Raw genomic sequence first — 25,229 nt, 5'->3', positions numbered from 1 at the left:
TCAGGGTTTTCTACAGCATATTAGCAGAGAAACACCTGCAGCTCCATTGACATAAAGGGAACCTCAGTGACACCAGAAGAACTTATTATATTTTAATTAAATCTAACATTGACATTCATTGACAAAGGTGTTACATCACACAGCTATCTTTTCACCATTCACTCAGTTCATCTAAAACATCATAAAACCAGCGTCATGTTTCACAATGCAGAACTCTGATTTAATGAAATCAGTTATCGTCAGAGGGTGTGTTGTCGTAAAATCCTGTCAGCAGGATTCAAACACTCTCCTCTCACTTTGCGTAAACAGTTATCAAATGAAGCCCATTTCATACTATATTAAATTGCAGGTTTATGGGTTACATTTAAAAAAAAAAAAAAAGAAGCTCCATTCACAATTCGTCCATCCATTGTACATTATTTCCCCACTGTGTCGGAGCCAGTCCGGAATGATGAATAAACATAGGGACTCTAGTGATGGACGTTGTTGGATTAAGGGAACTAAGTTCTATAGACCCATGCTCTTCAAATTCTTCTATCTTTAATCATTAAAAGTTGAAACATACAGTTTACAAATACAAACAATAAAGCTAAATATAACACGTCTTGCTTCTCCAAGTATATTAGCTACATAGCCAAACATTATTGTTATAACAATGATAATAATAAATAATAAACAACCCCCCTAAATTAACATTTGTCTTTATTAAGGTTTATGAAAGCTACTAACCCTATACTGCAATAAAGTAACAATGCTGTTCTGTCCATGTCTGACTTTTTGTCTGGGTCATGCAGTTTTAGCTGTAGGCTATTATCACAGTATCGTGAATGTACCTTTTACACAGTCCTCATTTTAAAATAAGTCAACTGTAAATATTAAAAAGACATCTGGGGAAAGTGGTTTTAACCAACTAGTAGAGCTAATGCTAGCTGCCAGTAAAACTGGCAGACATTGGCTAGAAATAAGAAGCTGGTTTTGTGTACATCTGAAACCAAGGTCCCATTGTTTAAAATATTTCTAAGAATGCTGAGTGGTAAATCTGCCACCATTATTAATGTAAACTGCATATATGCCACGACAGAATGGAAATCTTGGTAGCAGTAGTAACTAAGGGGAGCAAAGTGAATGATCAATTCCGCAATGACCATAGATTTGACTGCAGCAGATTCAGATATGAGAACATCATTGCAGAGCAAAGATAGCCTACAAGCAACTTTCATAAATGCAATCAACAACTTGTTTATAATGTAGATGGAAAGAAAATACACGATAAAATCAGTGGATATTAAGTAATGAAGCCACTTGCCCATCAACAGTGAAGAGTGTCTTACAATCAGGAAGCACATCAGTAGAAGAGATCAGAGGCAGATTTTCATTGTTCAACAATACGAATGGATTTTCCTGATAGAAGCCTTGGCAGAGGCATCTTCTGCCCCTGACGTAAATCAAGCTTAAAACTCCGGGGTGAACAGACACACAGATGACTGCTTTTATTGATTTGGACCAAATCTCCCTTTGATGAGGTGTTGAGTAAATCAGCGGCAAGCTCTTGGTTGGTCGATTATCTAGCTACGCTGCAGAAAGGCATTTTTGTATTGAATGTCAGAATACGTAGCAACTGAAGCAGAAAGACAGCCAACAGCGGCAACTATAAAACTTAAACTTCCCTGCCAGTTCAACATGTTTAATTTAGCATGTGTAGTATTGTGACATGCACTCATTCTCACATGCAGACTCGCCATCACATTTGTCTTCTGTCAGGGGCTAGGAGAGTTTGCAAGCAGGGATAAGGATTTATTCATTAACCTTTTCAGTGTGTGCGTGTATCCATCTGTCTTGTGCATGAGTGCAGTCTTTATTCTATATTCAGTGTCTCTGCCTTTAAAACTGTTTAACCATCAGCATCCAGCTGAAAAATTGACTTTCTTCTCACTCAACTTACACTTTCCAGTAATAGAGTCACTTCTGTCTTTTGACACTAAGCATCCATGATCAGTTTTAAAATCATGTAACAAAAACTCTCTGTATAACTCCATTTGGTGACTTTACTGAGACTTAGCATGTCCCACTAACATGGTTCTAATATCTTTAAAACATAATCTCCTGCCTTCATATACAGACAATTACTGTCTGTCGAGAACCTGAACACAAATATGGATAAATTCCAAACAATATCTAAATGCATGATATAGTTCCATTAAAAACTTTCCTAGAATATGTATATTGCCAAAGTTAGGGCTGTGCCAAGCTGCCCTGGGGAAAAAAAGTGTGGCCAGTATATGACATGTGTAGGTAAGATATGTACTATGAAAAACTATGCAACCAAGCCTAAACAGTCTAAGATTGTTAACAGGAAATGATACTTCTAAATTTAAAAGAAACAAGAGCAATATTTCCAGAAAGACTATTTCTGGAAAATGAAAAGTGCAAAACTATAAATGTCAATTTCATAGTGGTGCTGGAAGAACAGTCACCAGGTCAGTAGGCTTCATGCCATGGAAGTGTCTGCACAAAAGCTCATGGTAATCCATCCAGCAACTGCAGCAATAGACTGATGTTGCCCAGATTTAATAAGAGACATGAAGCACAATGTCAGTTTCTATTATAAAAGAAACTGTTACAAACATTTAAGGACTCAAATTCAGCAAGACCTTTAGAATTCTTCATCGGTGATCGGCAGTCACTAGGAAAACGTGTACACACACGATTGTCCCTTGGTCTCTAAATCATGATGTGTTCCCAATGGCAGGGAGGAAATACATGTCAGCTTGCTGATTGCTGAATCATTTTGTGTCCTGTGTTTTTATATTCCCTACTGTCTCCCCCTGCTTCTCTTACATTTCTGTCTTCATTATCATCAAGAATGAAAATGTGTTTTCACTCTTGCTTTTCCCTGGAACACATGGCTGCTTGCAGATTGCTGTTCAAGGAAGGTTTGGTGAATCTAACCAAATTCTTACAACTATACAAAATATTTCTAAATCATTTTTCAAATGCTGTATGCCCATCCTAATCTTGTTTTTAGAATTTTCTTGAAACAAACCTCAGGACTTGTTTTTTTAAAATAGCAAGATCACAGATTAGATAGATAGATAGATATTTACTTTATTGATCCCGAGGGAAATTCAAGAACTTAAACCAGTTACAAGATTTGATGAGGAGGGGGTTACAGATTTAGCTCACTGCAACCTACACAGGTATAAAAGATCTGAAAAGTGGCTAGGAGCTGAATGGAATGCAATTACTAAAATCAATTCAGGACTAGGATACCAGTCACCAGTGGACAAAGGTTGAGTGAGCTGAATGCATGCACATTTTGGAGGTCAGCTGATAGTGGATTTTCAAAGGCAAAGGGCCAATATAACAGTGATAACAATAAAAAAAAGTAATAGTGATTAATCATCTTCAACTTTGTATGAAACTGGTCAACTGCTGAAATGAACATGTAAGTCAAAGTAATAAATACCTAAATGAATAAATCTGAATCACTGAACATCAAATTTGGAGTAATAAAGACCTAATATATAAATCTGTAAGTGAACATCCAACTCAAAAGTAACCTCATCAAACTAACTGTACAAAGCTTGGGACGATTTTTATTTTCATTTTTCTATTGTAATTTCGGTTGAGAAGTCGCAATGGAACCATGATTGTTTGGCAGATCTCACTTTCGTTTCGATAGCTTGTAGCACAGCTTTAGTACCTCATACTCCCACAGTACCCCTCACAGGGCTCCGCAGGGGACACAATCACATGGAAACCTAAGGCATCTACACTTGGCACCTTGCTACCAAGGACCTTCATCACTACATCAGAGACTTCTGCCACAGAGGTCTGACCAACAAACAAGCACATCCAAAGCCAAGCCTTGCTTTCATTTCCTGAGGTTTACCACAAATCTATGAAGGACAACCAAATGTTTTTGCTTTGACAACCGTCAAGCCTTTTTGCCTCATAGTCACTTTGGCCTCTCAGTACCCATCTCCTCTATTAGTTGGCAACTGTACCCTTCACACAACAGTATCCAGGACACATGGCTGAAGACCTGATGATACAACTACAAAGCTGACCATCATTTTTTGAATAAAAGGTGTTCTGGTATCAACTAAACTTATGAAACACCTTATGCTCAAACATAGTGATTGTAAGAGCCAATGCATGAAAAAAGCATCACAAAGGTTCGGATCAGACAGGTTGTTCCTCCAAGTCACTCCCCTCTCCAAGTTTCTCATTCCTTGCTCATGTGGGGTCCCCAGCATAACTGTACCATCCTTATGTGATACTTTTTCCATGATGCCATCCAGTGACTCCAAAGAAGGCTCAAGGTGGAGGTTGAACTTGATACTTGTCCACACACCAACCAGATCCAGCCTTGCTACATATGTGGCACACTACCTGCAATGTCACTAAATGTTCACAAATCACGTGCTCCAGATTTTCCAGTAAGAACTGTTACTTGGAAGTATAAACACAGACAAACATAAAAAGCTTCCCTGCACTCCTCTTTGTTTCTTATTAACTCTTTATGTGATAATGATAATCAGGAAGTTGAGGATACAGTAGTCTGGCCTATTTTGTTTTGAGCTTTATCTTTATTATTTCAGTGCAGTATCATCTCTATGGTTGCATGTATTAGACATGATGAGTGGAAACAGAGGTCCATGGGCCTCTGAAGAAGGTTCATTATAGGCCCATCACATTCTCTGTTTAGTCCCTGAGCAGGGCAGACACAGACCAGAGACACACAACATAGCCACAATGATGCCAGCCTATTTCTGCTTACTATCCAATACACCTACACAGATAATAACTAGCAATTAAAGTACTGTACTTCTGTAAACATCACAACTGAATGGTTGATTCAGTGGGACAGAATCTCTTTATTTTCTATAAATATAAATTGGCTATAAATGATGATGAAATCATTCACAAAAATATAGGACATGAGTGTGACGTGAAAAATCAACTTTCTAACCACTGAGGTCCAAGCTGAAATACCTCAACTACTGAATGGAATGCCATTGCCAAAGTAAAATATTATACAATCAGTAAAAATATTCACATCTTCTTTGTAATGTCTTTGGTAATCTCCTACCACTATCAATAGGTCAAATGTCATCATGTGAAATAACTGGTTAATGGTTAATGACCAACCTGACATTTTAATTGGCCTAAGCTGTACTTCAGGGTTTACAGCTAATTAGCTCAATGTTACTATACTAACCAAACGATCTAATCTGGTGAACAAGCAATAAAGCAGTTGGCATGGCAGCAGAATTAGTCTTGTATTTTCAATTGTGCTGAAGAATTCTAAAGTTTTCTAAACTGTATAATTTTCAGCCATTTTCAAACTCCACTGGGCAATTTCAAAGTAGATGGCAGTCATACGAAAAACATGGCCGTTTAGTCCAATTGAAATCCCCACTTACAAAAGGCAACAGCAACACAAACACCATAGTAAAACACCTCCTTCCTGGATATTTACAAGCTGATGCAACCACCAGGTAAATACAATGATCATCAGTAGATTAGGCACAAAAAGCCTATGATTATGACAAATTTATTGCTTTGTGCAAAATCTAATGTGTGCTGTCAGAGAGTGAACCTAGGGCCACAGACATCTCATTAAACTGTTTGATGTACTATAGTCCTTCCTCTAGGGAGGCCAGCCCTGAGTACAGTTCAATAAGCTGCAACAGCCAAGTCAATAAGACACAATAACCGAGGTGAAAGGGCAAGGGGGTGTGGGTCTGTAGGGAAGCATGGGGATTATGTCCTGGAAACAACTTTCACAGCACAGAGTTGGGAAGAAAGGGGATAGCTGTGCATGGATACACCTGGAGGAATGTTCTTATATGTAGGGGATTCAAGAGAATGCTGTGGATAGGTGATTCAAGTTAAGAGAGGAGAAGAAAAGACAAGAGCCATTAACTTTATTGAGCTCATTCAATAATATCACCAGAGGCTCTAAGATCTCTAAACCAAATGCTATGTTGCCTGGCAACAATACCTCGAAAATGCAATCAAGGGTGTAATGAAACTTAACCTATTCCCCAACATTTAATCAATCCCTCGTTTTAGAGACCAAGAAAAGAAACTACTCTCTGCATTTCCGACGGCTCATCATTCTTATAACTATGACTGGTATCAGTTCCCTCATGTTCCACTTGGATGCAAACACTATTGTCATAATAAGGCGATGACTGCTGTCAGCTAAGAGTGTGAGCATGAGAAGTGTATGTAAGGTGTATGTTTTAATTTTTTTTCTGCTTATGAGTGTGTTCCCATTTGTCTCATTTGTAGCATTTCTTTCCAAACATGGAGTGTTTTCTCCCAAAGATCAGGTACTTTACTGAATATATGTGAACACAACAATCACACTCAGATGCAGGACATTGTATTGTTTCTTTTTAAAAAAAAAAAAAAAAAGTGTAAATATCACTGTATTTTTTATTTTGTATATCTTATCTTCTTCCTGTCTCTACCTGTTAATCACTATTCATAACATATGGTCAAGTTGACGTTTGCATTAATAGCAAACAATGGTTACGGTTTCTTCTTTGTCTTTTTTCCTGAGAAAACAGGAACAAATGGAGACACTTTTACATGACACTACAATAATTTTAGCGTAACCTAAGAAAGGTTTGACAGTTAATTTTTAGCCACTCCTAACGCCAAACTTAAGTGGCATATGTCCATATGTGACGACATACATATCTGATGCATTGCATATTAAAAAAGCCAAAATATTTTCTCAGCCTGTTTGTCTCACAGGTAGGAATTGTAGATTTGTGCAAGACTATAAATGAGGCCAAAAAATAGGCTTTGCGATTGCATCAGCAATCTAGCACCCACAGCTGGTGCCATCATGGAGGTCCACTGAGGAGCAGGCTGCGCAATCAAAAACAGAGGTACAAGAAAGAGTGTATTTTTGTACTAAGGAGTATATTTTTCACAAATGTACTCCACCAGCACATGATGGGCCTTCCAGCACATAGGCAATTTGATACAAACTTATAAAATCTGCTACTTTTTGATCATTCAGGGTACAAATTAAAGCCATAATGCTTCTCGATTTAGTTTTGGATTTTAAGAAAATTCAGTCTGTTGCTGGTTTGAACTGTTTTTCTCAAAAAAAAAAAGTTGTACTTATTTAAGTTCAGTTTATAAGGTTAATAGCTCAGTAAACATTTACAGTGTCTGCAAAAGAGCTATTTTTATTGCAGATATGTCATGCTCTGTGAAAGCCGACAGTTAAATTTCAGTGTTTTCCATAACCATACCACAATGGAAGCTAACAGTGCAAAAAGTTAAAGAATAAGTCAGTGAAACTGACTAAACTGACTGATTAAGTACATCCATTTCAACATAAAGATTTAGTGTTAAAGGTTTGAAATGGATTGAATGGCTGTAGCAGGTACTGCAAAAACAGAAAACAGCTTGCCACCATCACAGAGATTAACCTTTGAGTGGTGCCTTTGCTGAGTCCCCTCAAATACATTTGGCAGTTTTGGTGGTAGGAAGCTAGTGAGGGATCAGGTCCTCATCCTTGTCTCAGCTCTAGCAATTCCAAAGCCATGACAAGCAAGAAAAACGCGAGTATTCTTCGACTGTTCAAGTGGTAATTATCTCATACACTAAAAGAGTACCCACTTGTTAAGCGAGTACAGCATGTAATGTTGACTGTGAATTCATGAGTACATGCATTTTGACAGACTTTTCAGTGTTTATATGTGTGATGTTTTATGCATTTTGATAAGTGCTGTGAAAGTGTCCTGAGCTGTAGCTAGTTGATGCTTGTTAGAAACATTTCAGGGGGTGAATACTCTGGGGAAATACTATGTTTATTTCACGCATTTGCTGAAGATGCATTATTAAGTTATCAGTGAGGAGGCACAGCCCCACAGCATTCCAATATTGTATTCCAGCTTGAGCAGACACCTTTCTTCTGCATCATATTATTAAAATAAGAACGGATGCCAATATTCATTTGGTAATAGCCTACTTTATCTCCCACTGCATGTTGGAAAGATTGCTACTGTGCATGTAATGCAGGATAGATCGGTAGATTGAAGTTGTACCTTAAATGATCAAACCTTATTTTGTATATTTGCAGTGGATCTACCATCATGGTCTCATGTGGGATCATTCTGTGTCTGTTATGGTGCAAGTATTGGGTGTCTTAGCTGGAGGAGGTCTTTTTGAAACTGTTGTAAAACAGTGAAACTCCTAAAACTTTGAGTGTCAGTGGGCAGTAGCCTGGCTCCATTCTCTTCTCCCTCAGATGAGGGATAGTTGTTTGTTGTGGATCAAACTCTGTGTGTGCGGATGTTTGCATTTAAAGCAGTCTAATAGAAGAGGAAGTGGGTCACAGCTCCTCAGGGGAACAACTACGGTAGCTTGAACTTCCTCTTCATCATACATGTTTAATGATGGATTGTAACATGTTTAAAGTCAGTGGCCCAGCCACGAAAAAATCAAAATACATGTAAACACTCGCTCACACACACACACACACACACACACTGAGAGAGGAGGAGAGACATGAACTCTCAAACATGCTTACTGCCCTGCATCTATAGTGTAAATCTGATATGCATGGGAAGTATAATCTAATAGCACACAAACACACAAAGTATACTGAGCCTTTATTATAGCTGAGAAGAAGTAGAGAAGTTTTTTTGGAATATATTTACAGTACTTTTCTGGTATGTAGGGATCTTCCCTAATTGCTATTCCTGTAATTTAATTTACCTGGGGATTTTTTGCAGTAAAATTATTTATACTGTTTAAAAATGTAACATCATTTTTATAGTGGAGATGTAGCCTATTTAAAGTTTCAGAGTGTACCAGAATCTCTTTCAGACTGAGTTAATTTCAGAAAACTGCTCCAGACTGCTCAGAATATTATTTCTAATGGCAGTATTGAAGAACTTCCAGCCAACTACTCCAGCCTGGGAGTCTAATGTAATTGGATTAGATCACTGCTCTTCTTTGTTTTGCTAGAACCATGTCTGCAAAGTGCCTGAAGCAACGGGGAATATCGGGTGGGGCTTTTTCTTTCTCTGCTGCCCACCAGAGAAAAGCAACCAACACTTACACAGTTCGGTCCGTTGGAGGAGGATAATGGATGCTGTGGTGGACTTGCAAACAATCACACACATACTGTATAGGTCTGAAATGCTTTGGAGATTCTGCTAGTGCTAATGGATGCAAGCAACAAGTTCACAGATCACGCTCTTCTCACATTTAGTGAACTGGGAACATAGTGGTTCCACACAGTGTGTATTTGTAGGGAAGCAGGTTTTATCTTCTTCAGACTGACCATTGAGTGGCCAAAAAAAAAAAAAACAAACAAAAAAAACTTTAAGTCTTTGTATTTCTTTTAAACCCCAGCTGAGAAGTTTAAGAGAAGCTGTATAGGAAAGGAAACATGTCTGAAATTACAGTCTGCCCCTCTAAATCAGACACCGGAGCTAATGATAAAATCAAACTATCAATGTTATATATATTCACATATTCACATTAAATTTTAAGACAGCTGCAGATTCGCCACCCTATACTAAAACTTCAGTCTACTTGAAAGTCTTAGAAAGTGAAAAAGATGGTGGGACCTGACCTGAGTCCGTGTAACGCGGTCTGGCCAAGTCCCTGAAGTAGTAAATGAAATCCAGGCAGTTGTCGTCCTGCACCTCTCCCTTGGAACACAGGTCGGAGAGCAGTTCCAGCGCCTTTCGACAAATCTCATCCTCTCTTTCTGCAGGCATTGCCCACCAGCATCCTTCTGACTGGTCGGCCACTCCGGCTGATGCTTCACCAGCTCTGTCTCACACACACGCTCACTCACAGCCTCTACCAGCGCAAAGACGCACGAGAAGCACCACGGCTACACCCCTGGATAGGTCCGGAGCGCTCGACGCATCCGCGGAATGTGGTGAAATCCGGATTTGCTGGAGTTTAGGTGAATTTCGAGTAAAAGCTGCACGTTCAGCTGAAGGAGAAGAAGTTTTTAATTGGTTTAAAAAATCCTCCTCTGCATGGTTGTGTCATACAGCGATGAAATAACGGCTCCAGTCCAGCGCGCAGCTCATGCTCTTCTCCTCTTGTTTTCTTTCCGTCTATTCTTTCCTTTCTTACTGTTTTCTTTATTCCTCCTCTATCTCCTGTCCGCTGCTGAAAAGCCACAGAGCCTCCAGGCTTCAGCAGCGCCGGCCAAGGTCTCTGAATGAATGCTCGGCTTTCACTGAGCTCAATTATTTCTCAATGCACTGGGATGCAGGGAGACAGAGAGGAAGCTCTGCCTTCATCACCTCCCCTCCACCTCCGCTGCCACCATCCTGCTATCCTACCTCACAGAGAAGTCTTCAGAGGAAAAACCAGTAGAGACCTTTGTGTGACTCTTCCTGCAAATGTCATGAAATCCCTCATTGTCTTTCCTTTTCGTAATGAAAGTCAGATCTGATTTCTCTATTCAGGCAAACACACACATAATGAAGTGGTATTCCTGTGAAAACGATCCTCTTTATCACCAGTTTGTCAGCACTAATGTTTTCTAAAACTGTTTTGATACAGTACGAGCGAAATAAATTAAGCCCAAATGTGAAGAGTTGCAGGGTTTTCTGTTGAATTTGTTGCCTCTTAATGTGTTTTAAACTATTTTGCTGGAATTTATAAAAGTCTCATTTGTAAAAACAAACACCCTCAGTTTGGTTAGTTTTTTTTACCTCAACGTAATTGTAATATAACCTTTGTCAAAACGGCATTGTAGTGTTGCTTAATGTGTAACACGTTCGGGACCCTGACGTTTGTTGTAACTTATGTCCTCTATCCAGGGTGTTTGGGTTAGAAGAGTCACCATCTGAGTACCAATATAAAGGGTCTGGGAGTTACCATGGTAACTGTGTTAGTGTACTAGTTTTGTATTTAGTGTAGTTCTGCTGTCAGGGAAGTGCCGTCTTTCTAAAGGCCTACGGGGGCAACTCCACTGGTTTCACAAAGAAGATTGTATGTGAGCTTATGAGAAAATGACCATACTTCTCATCCAATTTATTAACTCAGTGAACAGTTTCCTAACAAGTCTATGGTCACAGTCACTAGTTTCAAGTCTTCTTCAATAGAGCATGATATTCATTTTGGAAACTTTTAAATGGAGAATGGAATAGACAATAAAGCAGGGAACTGTGAATTTGTCATTAAAACATGTCCTGGTGTTCACAGTCTGATCCAATCAGAGTAGAGGTGTAGCACTGTGTATCTTCCAAAGCTCCACCATCTCGTCCATATGCGGTCACTGTTGGTTTCAACAAAACAAGATGATAACAGCCATAATGCCGAACACAAGGCTACAGAACAGTATTTTATACACCTGTGGTCACCCACAGTTGTGGTGGTTCCGATGATCATTTATTATGCAACCTATGGGTCAGGGTCGAGGCCGTTGCCAGTGGCAGGATATATACGGCAGCCTGTTTAAATCAAGCTCTGCTGCTGTCAGGACCACATGCTGTCTGTGGTCTACAGTTTTTTATGTATGGAGAAGTATGATGTAGAAGTATGACTGTTATTGTTACCATGTCTTCATTTTGGATGAAATGCACCACCTCTACCTCAAGCCTTGTACTTTTAAAGTCCGGCCACCACATGGCATCCTAGCTATCCCCAAGTGCTCCTGCCTAGCAGATGTTTAAACAAGGTACGGGCCCTAAATACCTGAGAGGACCAACATGCACGAGCCTGACCTTTACTGATCGAAGTAATGAAGGGCGAGAATGACAGATAAATGTCACATTAAAGCCCTGGTGAAAGAGCTATTAAAAGCCTCCCTGCCTCAGTCTCTGTCTTTTTCTCTGTGTTTGTGAAGTATTAGGAGAGGTTCTTCTAACAAAAAGCTCTAAGAAACAAAAATACAGGTGGTTGTTATATCACCTTGCAGTGTTGAACTCCATATACATAGGTCTAATTACCAGACAGATGTCAGATAACTGCAGTCTTACTGAACCAATAGGAAGAGAGTAGATTCCCCAGAAGTGAGGTGTGTTACATTTTTATAATCTGAAAACTTTATCTAGAATTGCAATAATCAAATATTCTGTGTTAGCAAGTGATCAGCAATAATGTATTTTCACTATAATTTCAGCTCTAAGTAACCGTGACAGAGTGTATGACTATTTTGGTCATGGGTTTCAAAACCTCTAATGCAAAATTATTATGAGATGGGGGCCACTGGGATGTTATCTTGTCAAATGGGGTTCATGGTCTAATTTGTGTAAAAGTTTTTATTGAATGTTGGGCTCTCTCTATTTTACAATTTAATTAAAGAGTTTGGTCTAGACCTGCTCTAATTGGAAAGTGTCATGAGATAACTTTTGTTGTGAATTGGCGCTATATAAATAAACTGAATTGAATTGAATTGAACTTCATCAGGTGGACAGAAATAGGACTTGCAAAGAATGTTGAAGTTTCCCTTTATCTGCTGAAAGTGTAAATAAGTTGTTGGCTAACCATGTCCACGTGTTATTTTATAGATTATATGCCAGTGCTGTGATTACAGCTTCATTCTGCCAGACTAGCCAAAGAACATCTAATGCTGTTCACATACATTTTCTATGCAATATTAATCCAGTAAACCCCCCCCCCAAAAAAAAATAGTTGTTGTTTCTTTTGTGTTAGCTGTGAAGGAACTATAAATTAGCTAAATAGGATAAGATTAAATAACATCATGAAATTAGTTGAATAAGACTTTGCAAGTACATGCAATCATAGCCTGTTTGACAAGCTAATGTAAGTATAGGGCTACAAAACCACAGTACAGTATTAACCACTTCTCATGATAACATGACCAGTTAAAACCCCAAACAGATCTCAAGTTTAACTATGTAGGTTTATGATAAGGGTGGTTCAGTAGAAGAAAAATGAAAATTGAAGAAATGCATTTTGCAACACAGTCCTCTTGGGGATGGGTTGCCCTGTCATGAGCCCAAGCCCATGTCATAGACAGTCCAAGCCCTGGACATAGGTCTAAGAAGTGCGACAGACTGCTAGGCTGATTGATGGACAGATGTCAAGAGGCAGACATTTATTTTCTAATATTGTCTCATAATGAAAAGGTCCAAGCCATCCAAGTCTTCAGGTGTACAAGAAAGAAAACTGGGAAAATAGGAGAGGTATCTTGTGTTAACATTAAAACACAGCTTTGTGTGTAGACTGTATTTGTTAGCTAGTTAAGCAGCAATAAAGCTTATGCTGTGATGCTTCAATAGCTGCTAGACTAAAACAGTGAGGAAAACAAGGATAAAAATGAGTTTTGCCCAATAAAAGACAAACATCTTCTGGATTGTGAGTGTAGAGAACTCTGTTTTGATGTAAATGATTGAAATGATTTATCTTGCACGACCTCCCTCATCGTAGCGTTCAAAACATTTTCTCGTTCACACTGCTGATGTGATACCATGAGTGCAGAGGTCAAACATTGCTGTTAGATCAGACAGAGCACACAGAGCTGTTCTCCAGGAAGATAGCTGACACTGCCGGCTAAATTCACCGATGTAATTCACCTCCCAGGCTCGTACGGGTCAGACTGGGGTCAGAGGTGAGTTCTGCTCCACTCCAGGTAGCCATGACAACCATATGAACTGGAGGGAATTGAAACAGTCTTTGCAGTTCAGCAAATGGTTTTTTTGACAGGGGTAAAAATCTCATAATGTTTCTGATGCTTGAGGTGTCGGATGGGCATCACTTAGCCTGACCGAAGGGCATCATTTCTTATTCATTCACTGAGTTCAGAGCTGATCGACACGTTAAACGCTCATCGCAGTCTTGTTCAGTTATTACTACAGCAACTGAACTTTATAAGCAGTAGTATATTTTGAAAGTTTTGACTTCTAGGTAATGTATTAGCTACACAGGCTTCTGGGTGGAGGTTGTTGTGTCTGTAGGCAGCTTGTGTAAGACATGATTTATTTAGTTTAAAGGTTTATTATTGGCAATGGAAATAGTTGGAATATGGTTGTCAGCATACAGCATACAATTTATATATGATTATTTGATTAATGCATTATAATGCAGTACATTTAGTTTGTTTTTTCTTTTTATTATAGTACCATTATTATGGAAAACATTATGAATTTAAATGCTAAATACGCCCCCACCCCCCAACTAAACATACACCCTTGGTCTGACCTGAATTGGATCGTATGGTAATAATAGCATCAGTGAAATATGACTGAAGCATCCTCTAACGATTCATCAAAGGAGATGTGATTCATTCTTAGCTCTGAATGAGGCTCAGCAAATTGTTTCATTTTTTTTCACAGTTTGAAAGAAAATGTTTTATTTTCAAAGATCAATTGATCATGCCAAAAAAACAGATTATACCATCATTTAGTGTGTGAATGATGTTGACGCTGACATGTCATCATAAAGAGATGATGACTGTGCAGCCGCTTTTGAATTGCTCCCGTGTGACACCACTCATCCTTTCATTTGGTGCAAACAAATAGCAGCGGCTTTTTCAGTTTTTTAGTATGAAGACTACTTCACTGCAGCACACACACACACACATACACACTAACACTGCAAGTGGGATTTCGCCAGGCATAAAATGCAATAATTCACCCAAGATGTTATCTGTTTCTGAGCCAGATGATGTAATCCTGTCAGCTTTAGTGGTCAGTATGTCCAAAATATCACTAGATCATCAAAAAGCAAGAGCTGTGCACAATGATGCAGAGCTGTTGGTGTAAAGCCCACTTCTGTTCAGCAGTTTGATTTGTGTATGTGTGTGTGTGTGTGGGAGTGTGTGGGTGCTTCTGCCCTTGTTTGAATCTCTGTACACATGTACATGATTATTTGTGCGTGTGATTGACAGTCTTTGTATTCAAGTGTGCACACAGACACATCAGTGCGTCTGTGTGTGTGTGTGTCACCCTGAGGTGAGTCTGTGTGTCTTTTGGATGCGGGTGAGATTGATTTAACATTATTTGGGAGGATTCAGCCCGGCTAAGAGCCAGCCCAGCTGGCACAGAGGAATAGAGGGTGTCTGTTCAGCCTTCATACTGGTCGCACTGTTCTTAAATTCTTCTGAGGAAGCAGTGTCTACATATAAACTCCTAACTGAGGTTAAAGAGCTAATCGTTCTGATTTTCACTGTGCCGTGGCTCAAAATGGAAACCATAATATGATCGCTGGGTTTCAGGTTTCTTCTGTTTGGATTTGTGGTTCTCGGTGGACACCGTGCATTCGACCTGTAACTGAACTGTAACAGAAAGAGAGGGAGATACAGTCACTTTACCTGTTACAGCTTCTACCGGGACTTCACCTCCAGTGCCTCGTTAACGTGATGATACTCTCACAGCAGTTCACTCTGTGTGTGTGTGCGTGTGTGTGTGTGCTAGTATGTGTGCGTGTGAGTGTGTGATACGAGTAATCAATGAGCCAATCGCTGCTTCTCATCACCGTAATCAAAACCTCTCCTAATACTCATCCACCCCCACTCTTCCAGATTGTAGACTCTGCTTCCATACAACCAGTCTGCTCCATTTCCCCCCTTCAGCCACCTGTTTCAAGCCTTCTGCAATAAAATATCTTTAATTTCATGCTTGTTCTGTATTTGCACATGGGTTCATCAGTTTAGCAGCCCCTTATGATTACCTTTTTTTCAACATCTGAGCCTAACCAGCCTTGTTTTATAAACACAGGCCCATCTCCACTTATTCCCTGCCAGATTGTCTACTTTCCTAGCTTTTATTTTTGCCTTCCTGCTTCTGCATACAGACCCACTGCCTGACTCCTATCTAGACATGTTTGCCTGTTCGTGACTGTCTACCTGGGTTTAACTCTTACCTGTTTTTGACCTCAGTAAACATGAACTTTCATCTTATGCTGACTGTCTTTGTATCTGCTTTTTGGTTTGAGTTCATGGTGTTTACTTGCTCCCAAACTATAAGTGCAATTCGACAGGAGTAGGCCCACTACCCACTACTACTACACTACCCCAGTGAGTGAGTGAGTGAGTGAATGTTTTTTGTGAGTTGACTGAACCAACCCTTTCAAATCTTTTTTTTTCTTTCAAAATGTCCATGGTCCTGGGTAGTTATCAATACTTTTGCTGCTACTAGAGAGCCAATGCTAATTTTATTATAAATTCATATGTGATAGAAAACTTAATGATGTGATGGGACAGACAACAGAGTTAGATATCATCATCCATAGATATAATGTATGCACACTGGTCACTCACTGAGACGACCAGTTCTCCTCTAGGCATTCTGACATCATTATCCAGTTTCTGTTATGATTTTGTTATATTTTCTAATTCTTGTCCATTTCTGATGTAATATTTACCTACAGATTCAAGCATTGCATGCATTTTGTGTTGTTAATATCTCGCTCATGTCAAAATTGTGTTTTTCTTCTTGTTCTCGCAGCTGCATGTTTGAGCTTCACTGTGTAAAATGTGTACAAGGATGTTTTCACATTCATTGCTGAAAGTGTAAATGTTCTCTGTGATCTTTATAAATTGGGACGAGTGGCACCAAAGAGCAAAGTTTGTGACATGACAAACAGTTTGGAAGCCAGTCCTGGTCCAATATTCAGCACACATAAGTGTGAGGTGGAAACCTGAAGGCTCCAGTGCTCAAACACTGAGAATGGACTTTACAGTGAAGCAGGAGACCTCTTGTGTCTGGTAGTTAAACTTGTGAAATGACAAACATTCACATCTTCACATATTCTTGAATGTCGGAAGGGAGAAGGAGGAGGAGATGCAATTTTTTATAAAGTTGCATATTTAAACATCCAGCACACATGCCTCCTGTACAAAGTTCAATATTCACTTTCCCTCTAGATCTACATTGGTCTTTTCGAACTCCTGAGGGAAATATCTGGGTCTTTGACTGCTAAATGCTCCAGTAAAGATCACTACTTAAATAGTATGACCATGGAAATTTCATTTTGATCTGGGGTCTAAAGTGGTCCCAGACCAGCAGTTCTTTACGCAGATGCTTAATGAACACACAAAACCTCGACACAGACAGAGAAGGTAAACAGTGTCAGCTGTCTTCCATCTCTTTGTGTGTGTGTGTGTTTTCACCCATAAAAAAATCAATAAAACACATCTGGGGGCACAACACTCTGTCCAATCTGCACACTAATTAAATTGAATAGTACAGCACTGTAGTCAAACACATTATTTATAGAAAACCTGTCAATCAGTTCAGTTCAGTGACATGGTTTCAGAAAGTGCCAAGGCCTTAGCTCACTGTGGGCGGACAGAAAATAGATCTCCCTGCATCTTCTATTGCATTTGATTATTTATTATTATTTATTTATTTTTATTATTTATTCATTTCATCTGTTCATTCTGTTTGAAAAGGAGATCAAGGACAACTGAACACAGGTCAGAGCGAGAGAAGAAAACAGGAAGAGGAGACAGCTGCTGGAGAAAGGAGGAAGGAGAAAGGCCTGAAGTGGAGGACAGTGAGGTAGTATTAAAAGCAGAGCAGGAGTTGAGGCACTGTGTGAACAAACAAGTAAGTCTTTGAGGGCCTTGGCATTTGACAGCAGGATGTGAGATAGGCGGGAGAAAGATGCGAGCAAAAAGTTAATTTGTTTTTTTACCATGGAGATATATGGAGCATTCAGACAGAACCCTTGGACCTTTCCTAAGCATCCATCAGCCCGGAGCTTTTAACAGAGTCAGACCAAACATCAGCGAATACTTTAAAATCAGTACTGATGGCACATTTCAGGACATTAAATAAAAAAAAAAATGTAACAGACCTCTAAAATTAAAAAGATTCCTTTGTCAAAAGGTCATGGTCATGTAAACACACTTCTATTAACATATGAGTCATTTTCATGTGTTTTTTCCCGTTTGATCTCGTCAACTATTATTAAAAAATAATGATTCAACCTTGACAGCTTAACACAATAACTGTTAATACTGTTCCCTGAGACAGCAGTGGATGGAGAGATGTTAAAAAGTTTTTAGTAAAAGCAAAACAGTGTAGCAGCAGGAGCAACGTTGATAAAAACACTGCCACTAAAAATCCCATTCTATATTAACGGAAGTTAAGATGTTAGCTGTGATGGAGCTTTCGAAAGTAAAGATTCCTAAAGCAGTGTTCCAGCAAATAGGTTCAGGGAGTTGAGAGACTCATAAAAGACAAATAAAAAATGATTAAAGAAACAAGAAAGTCCAACAAACCTGGTCTTCTAGATATTACATTTAGGCTATAAAAACTAATTGTTAGGATTATTATCTTGGGGTTTTTTTGCTACTCTTTGTTTTCTGTTTTCTCTCTCTCTGCCCTGCTTATTTGGAGTCTTCTTCCTTCAACACTAATTTCATTTTGGACATGGTATCCAGGTGGGCCACGTTTAAAAGCTGCATTGTAGAGCTCTGACACCTGGAGGAGGCTTGAAATAGAGCTAATGCACCTTTGTGCCAACAGGAGCTAGCTGAGGCGGTTTGGTCATCTAATTAGGATGTCTCTTGGGCACCTTTCTTTTGAGGTTTTCCAAGGAAATCCAAATAGTAGGGATTACATATCTGGCCCAGGAATGCCACAGCATTCCCCAGGAGGAGCTGGAAAATGTTGCATAGGAGAGGGATATCTGAAGTATTGTGTTTAGCTTGCTGCCACCATGACCTCATGCTGGATAAGTAGAAGAAAATGCATGGAAGGATGCATGGATGGTAATTCATAATGTATCTTATACTGACAATGTAATTATTTTCTTACGTTTCCCACTTTTGGTCTGAAAGGACAGGACATATTACCTATTACTATTACATATTACTTTAATTACATTAAAACAAAACAACTTCCCTATCTTCAGTACATTAAATGCTTTGTCCTACAGGCCATGATCCTGACATTTCCCACAAAATGTTAAGGCAAAACAAATGAGTTGCAGGCAACATTTCTTGGAGACAGGGTTGATCTTGAGGAGGATTGCTGTGTCCAAATCTAGTTGCAGTATTTAAGTTATAGTACTTTTATTTTAACTTGTTGAATATTCTTATTGTAGTACTGCCCAAACTGTGTCCAATCTGATGGCAAAGAGGAGAGTCAAAAAGTAGGAAGCTGCACCCTGGAGAAGAATTTGTGCTTCCAGCTGAAGCTTAATACTGAATACCCTCAAAAATGTTCAACTTTCAAACAACACAGTAAAGAGGAAATTTTAGGAACTTTTCAGGTGACATTCAGCCTCAGCCACTACATTGTGTTCCTCCAAACAATTTTCTATTCAGCCGTACGACTCAAAAGACATACAAAATGAGTGCTGCTGACAAAACTGTCTTAGCTTGCTATCTGCACTTGTATGGGGATTGGAAATACCAGACATTGGGCTGAGCTGGGAAAAATTTGTGGGAATATGTGTATGCAGCAGCTATGATTGATCAACATGTGGGGTTATTGCAAAGAGAAAGGCTACCAACTTTGAACGCCATAAAGATGCACTATATGCTCTATTGTCAAGTTTGCGTTCAAGTGTCAGGGTTGCTTAGTTGTCTCCCGATTCTCCTTTGTTTTTCCCTTTCCTGGTGTTCGTTTGTCTTCTGTATGTCCCTGTGTGTTTTTTGCTTGTGTATCTAGAACTGGGCATGGCGACCTACTTTCCTTCCTGCCAACTCACCCGCACACCTGTGATTCATCACCTCATCAACTCCACCACCTACCTGCAGTATATAAGGAGCGGCTCATTCATCTACTCTCCATCATACAGTCATCCTCTGCGATCCATTCCTGCCTCATCTTCTCTGTGCACCATGTCCAGTTCTCCTGTTGTTTTATCCCCCAGTTCTTCTTTATTATCGAGCCACACTCACTTACATGCCACATCCACTCTGTGAACTTTGGATTACTCTCTTTTATAGCTGATTATTGAAAAGGACTCACTCCAGCTAAGAACTTTTTACTATCACATCACTTCTTCTTGTTAATAAACTCTGTTACACCTTTAAACCACCTCTGCATTGTGTGCATGTTCTGCTTTTTTGGGGTCCTCCTACTGTGCAGACCTTAACACAAAGGTATGGGGTCCAAGCTTCCTCCTGTTTTAGCACAGCCTTGACCACAGTGAATTTTGTGACATCAAGAGCATTACACTCATATTTGACCTACTTTGCAAGAAGACAGGCAATGGTTAATGATGCGCTGCTGTTTCACTGTGGAAGGCAGAGGCTGTCCAGTATTATAGTGGGTGAGCTAGTGATGAAATGTAACATAAATGTAAAATGTAAAGTATTTTTTTCTTAAGTACTGTTCAAGGCTTTTGAGAAACTGCTTCTATGCTGGTGTCTTGGTGTTCTGTCTTGGGAAATTCCTCTGCTATATAAGAAGAGATTTTACATTACACATTACAAGAGGTTTTACATTACTTTAAGAGTTCTTGTGTAGAGCAGCAACAGTCATCTACTTGGAACAAAAAAGAAAAACTGCATAGTTAGCATTTGCCATTAAATACATGAATACAGCGCAGCAAACAAATATGGGAATTTGATGGTTTAAAGAAACGGTACTCTAAATACATTTCCCTCTCACTGAGGTTTAAATATTTGATGATGAAGGAATAAAAGCCACTTCATAAATTACAGCAGTCTTTTGGAGAGTTGTATAACTTTGATGAGAAATAGAAAGCCTTTGTAATATTCACAATTCCTCACAGCATCTGAAATGCAAAAACCTCGATAGGTTGCATTAGACAGACAGGGGTGTGCACATGTCCAGCAGCCAGACTGTGTTGTCTCCTATTAAACAGAACTTCTCACAGGAATGTAGATGAACCAAGTAGAGACACAAACAAGGCTGCTTGTTTTATTTTCCTTCATCTCCTTGCCTGTCAACTGAAACAACTTAAGGGCCTTAATAAGTTCTGGCACCAGTTGTGTTGTTGTGCACATGACATAATCATTAAAACAGCACATAGAAACAGACGAGGATAATATGAATCTAAAAATTAACATACCTCTTACTCCTACTCTGACTGTAACAGATAAAAATAGCCTTCAGCTATTTTATAATATGTAGGATTTTAAAAAGAAATGGGCTTTTAAGATAGTGAATAGTGTGTGTGAATGAATCAGTTAATAATGCATTTAGGTATGAAGGGTCTTGCTTTTCATCCTCCAGTAGATAAGCATAGATGATGCATTATTTTAAGCAGTTTTTTTAAAACACATTTTATGTAGCCTTTGTGTTGAATATGTTAATGTGCATATTCTATCCTTTTTTAAGTTTCATAGTTTTGTTTTAATTGTCTAAATGTTCATGTGCTTTATGTGTTCAGAAATCACATTATTTTTACTATTCTATGGTATTATTACTGTTCATTTGCATTCACTTTCTGTCTAACATGCTTTGCAACAGCAGCCTTGGTGTGAGTAAGCTATCTGTTGGGTGCTAATCAAAGTTTCACAACATTGCCAAGCACATGAATTTCATTTCATTTATTCATTTCTTTTTCACATGTAGCTTATCTTAGGGGCATGTCTATCAAGTAGTTACATATAGCAGCAACACACACATACACATGAGGGTGAAAATCCCATAAAACAGACTTCATATAGTCTTCTAATAAATGAGCAAATGTTATTTTTATAAGCAATTTTGCTCAACACAAAGCATTATGGGGATTCTTGTGGCCTGGTAATCGAAATGTGTATCATGTCGCACACCACAGAAACAAAATGGTAAACCATGTGTAAAAACTCCACACAGCACAGTTCTGAAATTATTTTTTTCAAGCTTTTTCTGCCTCTATTGAATACAACAGTTCAATAATGTGACAGAGAATGGCGGAGAGAGTGAGGGGACAACACACAGAAAAAAAAGCTGCAGGTCAGAATCAAACCTGGGCCACTGCTAAGGACTCAGCCTTTGTATACTAAACAGTTAGCTACACCCCCTCTACACTATACATTTAAATGTTCTACTATATTTACCAGCTAGATGCTGACTTTGTCTGTCTGCCCTTTGCAGCTGCAAAACAAAATTGTGCAACTGAATCAAAACAGTAGTTTCAGGCCTTAGAACCAAAACAGCGAGCTAATTTGATTCATTGTTCATGTAAAAATCTTAATCAGGTTTTTTTTTTTTTTTTTGTAATTATTGTAAATTCCCATTGTACCTTTGAATTAAAAAAAGCAACAGTTATCTCCAAAGGACAAATTATACTTATACTTTTTCTATGCAGTTTTACATGCCTACAAGTCAGTGGGAGAGCCTCAGTGTCAGCTGTTTGTTTCTCACAGTGTAACTGCTGGCCTTTGGTGAATGATGTAACGTTTGTGTTTGAAACCTTAGATAAACTTCTGTCCAGACAATCATCCAAAAGTCAAGGGGCAATTTTCTAAGCTTTTGGATCATTGCACAGTTGATGGGATTTACAACCATGGGACTGCAAGCAGATTGATCAGCGAGCTCTTCCTCATAGAGGTATCAGCTCCATGTCTCGCAGTGCAGCAGCCAAACACAATTCCCAGAGCAGGATCACTGTGCTTACGATCCCTCAGAAAGGCAGTCAGTATATTGACTGTACATACATGCGTACACATGGTTGTTATGTGCCATCCTCCTCTTCAGTTCCTTGGTTAATATTACAGTAAAGTGCTGAATGCCACATTAATGCTTTTGGTCAGCAATGGAGCATTACATTAGTAAAAGCTAAATCAACAGCCAGATGACAAGAGGGAGAAATCTGTTGCACTGCTCTATATGGATCATGCATGCTGTGATTTGCAGTAGTAGCAGTTGAAGCCTTTAGGGGACTTCTTGTGACCCCTGGCACGGATTTAGCTCTGGCATTGCTGTATTCAGAAGCTGAGCAAACACAAAAATCAACAATTAAATGACCATATTTATGTTGTCTCCTCAACTACAAATAAACTTAACATTGTTGCTTTTACTGCTATACAGTTTCAGATTTAACTTTTTTGCAGTCATTGTTTTCCATCAATTCCACACTGTGTGAAAATCAGTCAGCTGACACTTGAAAGATATTTGAGTTGTGTAAAGGCTTGTCTACACACAAGGCATTTCAACTGTACTGTGTTGATGTGCTGCTTTAGCTATGCAATCTGCATAGAAAATGTGTAAGCATCACAATGAACCCTGTGTCTGCAGTGTTCCATTAGAATGGCACAATAGAAAATACATTGATGTTCACTCTGAGAGATTATACAGGTTTCAAGAGTCTGCTAACTGATTTTCATATTGTGTGAAGTGCAACAAGCAAAAAAAATCTGCAAAACAGTTAGCTGTTAGCTACTTTAAAGTAGCAGTCATTATATAAATGTAAATCCAATATTTGATCCTATGTCTTGTTTACCACCATCCCCCAAGAAAAATATCTGGCTCTTTAGCTAACTTGTGCTCAATGTTCATCAGCTAGTCGCTACATGGGCTGTCTGACTGGCAGGAAGTGTTGGTTCACCTGAGCTTTATCTTTGAAAGCTTGTCACAACTAAGAGCGAAACAATAAAGTTGCTGCCAGAAAAGCGAACAATGAGCTTAAAAAAACTAAAATGCTTTGTAGAGCTGAAGCGAGCTGTAGAGTTGGGTGATAATTCTCTGTAGTTCTGTCACTAGGAACTTTCCTTGTAAATTTACAATTAGTAATTCAATATATTGTAAGAAAATATTATAAGTACAGCTCTAATTATTTACTTCAAGTATTTTAAGTTTATGATCTGTTGTAAATGGGCTAAAATAACCAAAACAACAGCAGAACACAAAATATGTTCCACCAGAGTTGCTTGAAGTCATTCTTCTGTCATAGCTGTGGGGCTCCTAAGCTGGCAGACACAGGACTTAAGACTTCAGTACCCAGAAGAAAACATCTACCTAAACCACATTCTCCTGTGGGGAGTGTAATTTAGTCAGGAACTTTTACCTTTCACAGAGATTTTTCTGAGTTATCCTCCAAGAGAAATACAGCCGTCCTGTCCATATGAGATGACCTTCAATGCAATCAAAAGCCATTAATGCCTCCTTTTATCTCCTCAGCCTGCAGACTGATTTGGACAATAGCCAGAGCATATCCATTCAATAGCTATTGCATCATCTCTCTGCTTACATCTTGTGTGTGTATTTGTGTGGGTGAGGGTGTATAATACTTTAAAGTCCACCGGTCACTTACAAAAACATTTTTACCGAGTGTTGTATTCTTGTGTACTTGCAGTGTGAATATGCAGAAAAATAATTTTATTGTCCCTCGAAATGCAAGCTGATAAACCAATATTACAGCATTCATTAGAATAAACTGTCATGCTTTTTATCATTTTTGCATTTCTGGGAAGAGCTCAAACAGGCATTATCTCTACTGTCTGACACACCCCAGAATTGAAAGGTTTTTTTTTTATGGCCTGGAGTGAATTTATAATGTAATCTGTGGAGGATTTGAATTAGATTTTCCTATGAGCTGTTCCCTGCCTGAACCAAGACATCTGCTTTGAATCTTGGCTAATACAATAGAATTATCTCTGAGTCTGTTGTCTTCCTGCCCTGTCTTTCTCTCAAGCACAGTTCTCCTCCATGATCTTTCTGAGGTTTTGACAATGTCCTGTACGCTATTTGATGTGCACTTGACTGATGAATAATAATGAAGTTGATATTATATTTGACCAAAGTGAGAATCAGATGAAGGTTTGCATTTTAGTCACAGCTGCCTTTGGGTTCAATACTTAATGGTGCTACAGTTCTATGTAAAACTGTGTATAGTCCAACATTGTTTTGTTGTCTGCATGAGCACTAACAAAGTCTTTTGTCTCTGCCTGTGTCTGTCTTTCATCCTGAAGGAATGTGTCCTCTTCAAATATATTCTGAGGTCCTCACTGAAGTCAGAGTCTTTTTCCATAGCAAGCATATTTCATTGGTAAGTTAAGGGAAGGTTTAGGCCTAGTTGAGAGGCATCTCTGAGGATGCTGTCCACCCTCGGTACTGCTTGGATTGGACAGCCTCAGTTGTGCAGATTGGAGAACCAGTGATGCATTGGGCAGTCTTCACCACACTCTGCAGAGATTTATTGTGTGAACCACAGCCATACTGCACTGAGGTGCAGTTGGTAAGGATGCTCTCGATGGAGCAGTGTTCACCTGAATCTAAGCATACAGATGGACCTTCCTCAATCTTCCCAGAAAGAAGATACATTAGTGAGGCTTCTCAACCAGGACTGAGTAGAAGGTCCAAGATAGGTCTTCTGACATGTGGACACCCAGAAACTCA

General features: G+C 39.0%; 1 protein-coding gene across 1 annotated transcript in view; it reads right to left on the bottom strand.

The window, feature by feature from the left end:
* Positions 1-10,532, bottom strand: part of syt9b (synaptotagmin IXb) — a 37,025-nt gene extending 26,493 nt beyond the window's left edge. Inside the window, exon 1 of the mRNA XM_046394814.1 lies at positions 9,620-10,532. Within this exon, the coding sequence (XP_046250770.1) occupies positions 9,620-9,767 (148 nt within the window). The 5' untranslated portion in view covers positions 9,768-10,532. The remainder of the gene's footprint in view (positions 1-9,619) is intronic.
* Between the last annotated feature and the right edge of the window lie 14,697 nt (positions 10,533-25,229).

This window comes from Scatophagus argus, chromosome 7 (genome assembly GCF_020382885.2).
Source record: "Scatophagus argus isolate fScaArg1 chromosome 7, fScaArg1.pri, whole genome shotgun sequence".
Lineage (NCBI taxonomy): Eukaryota > Metazoa > Chordata > Actinopteri > Scatophagidae > Scatophagus > Scatophagus argus.
This window is presented reverse-complemented; position numbering and strand designations above follow the sequence as displayed.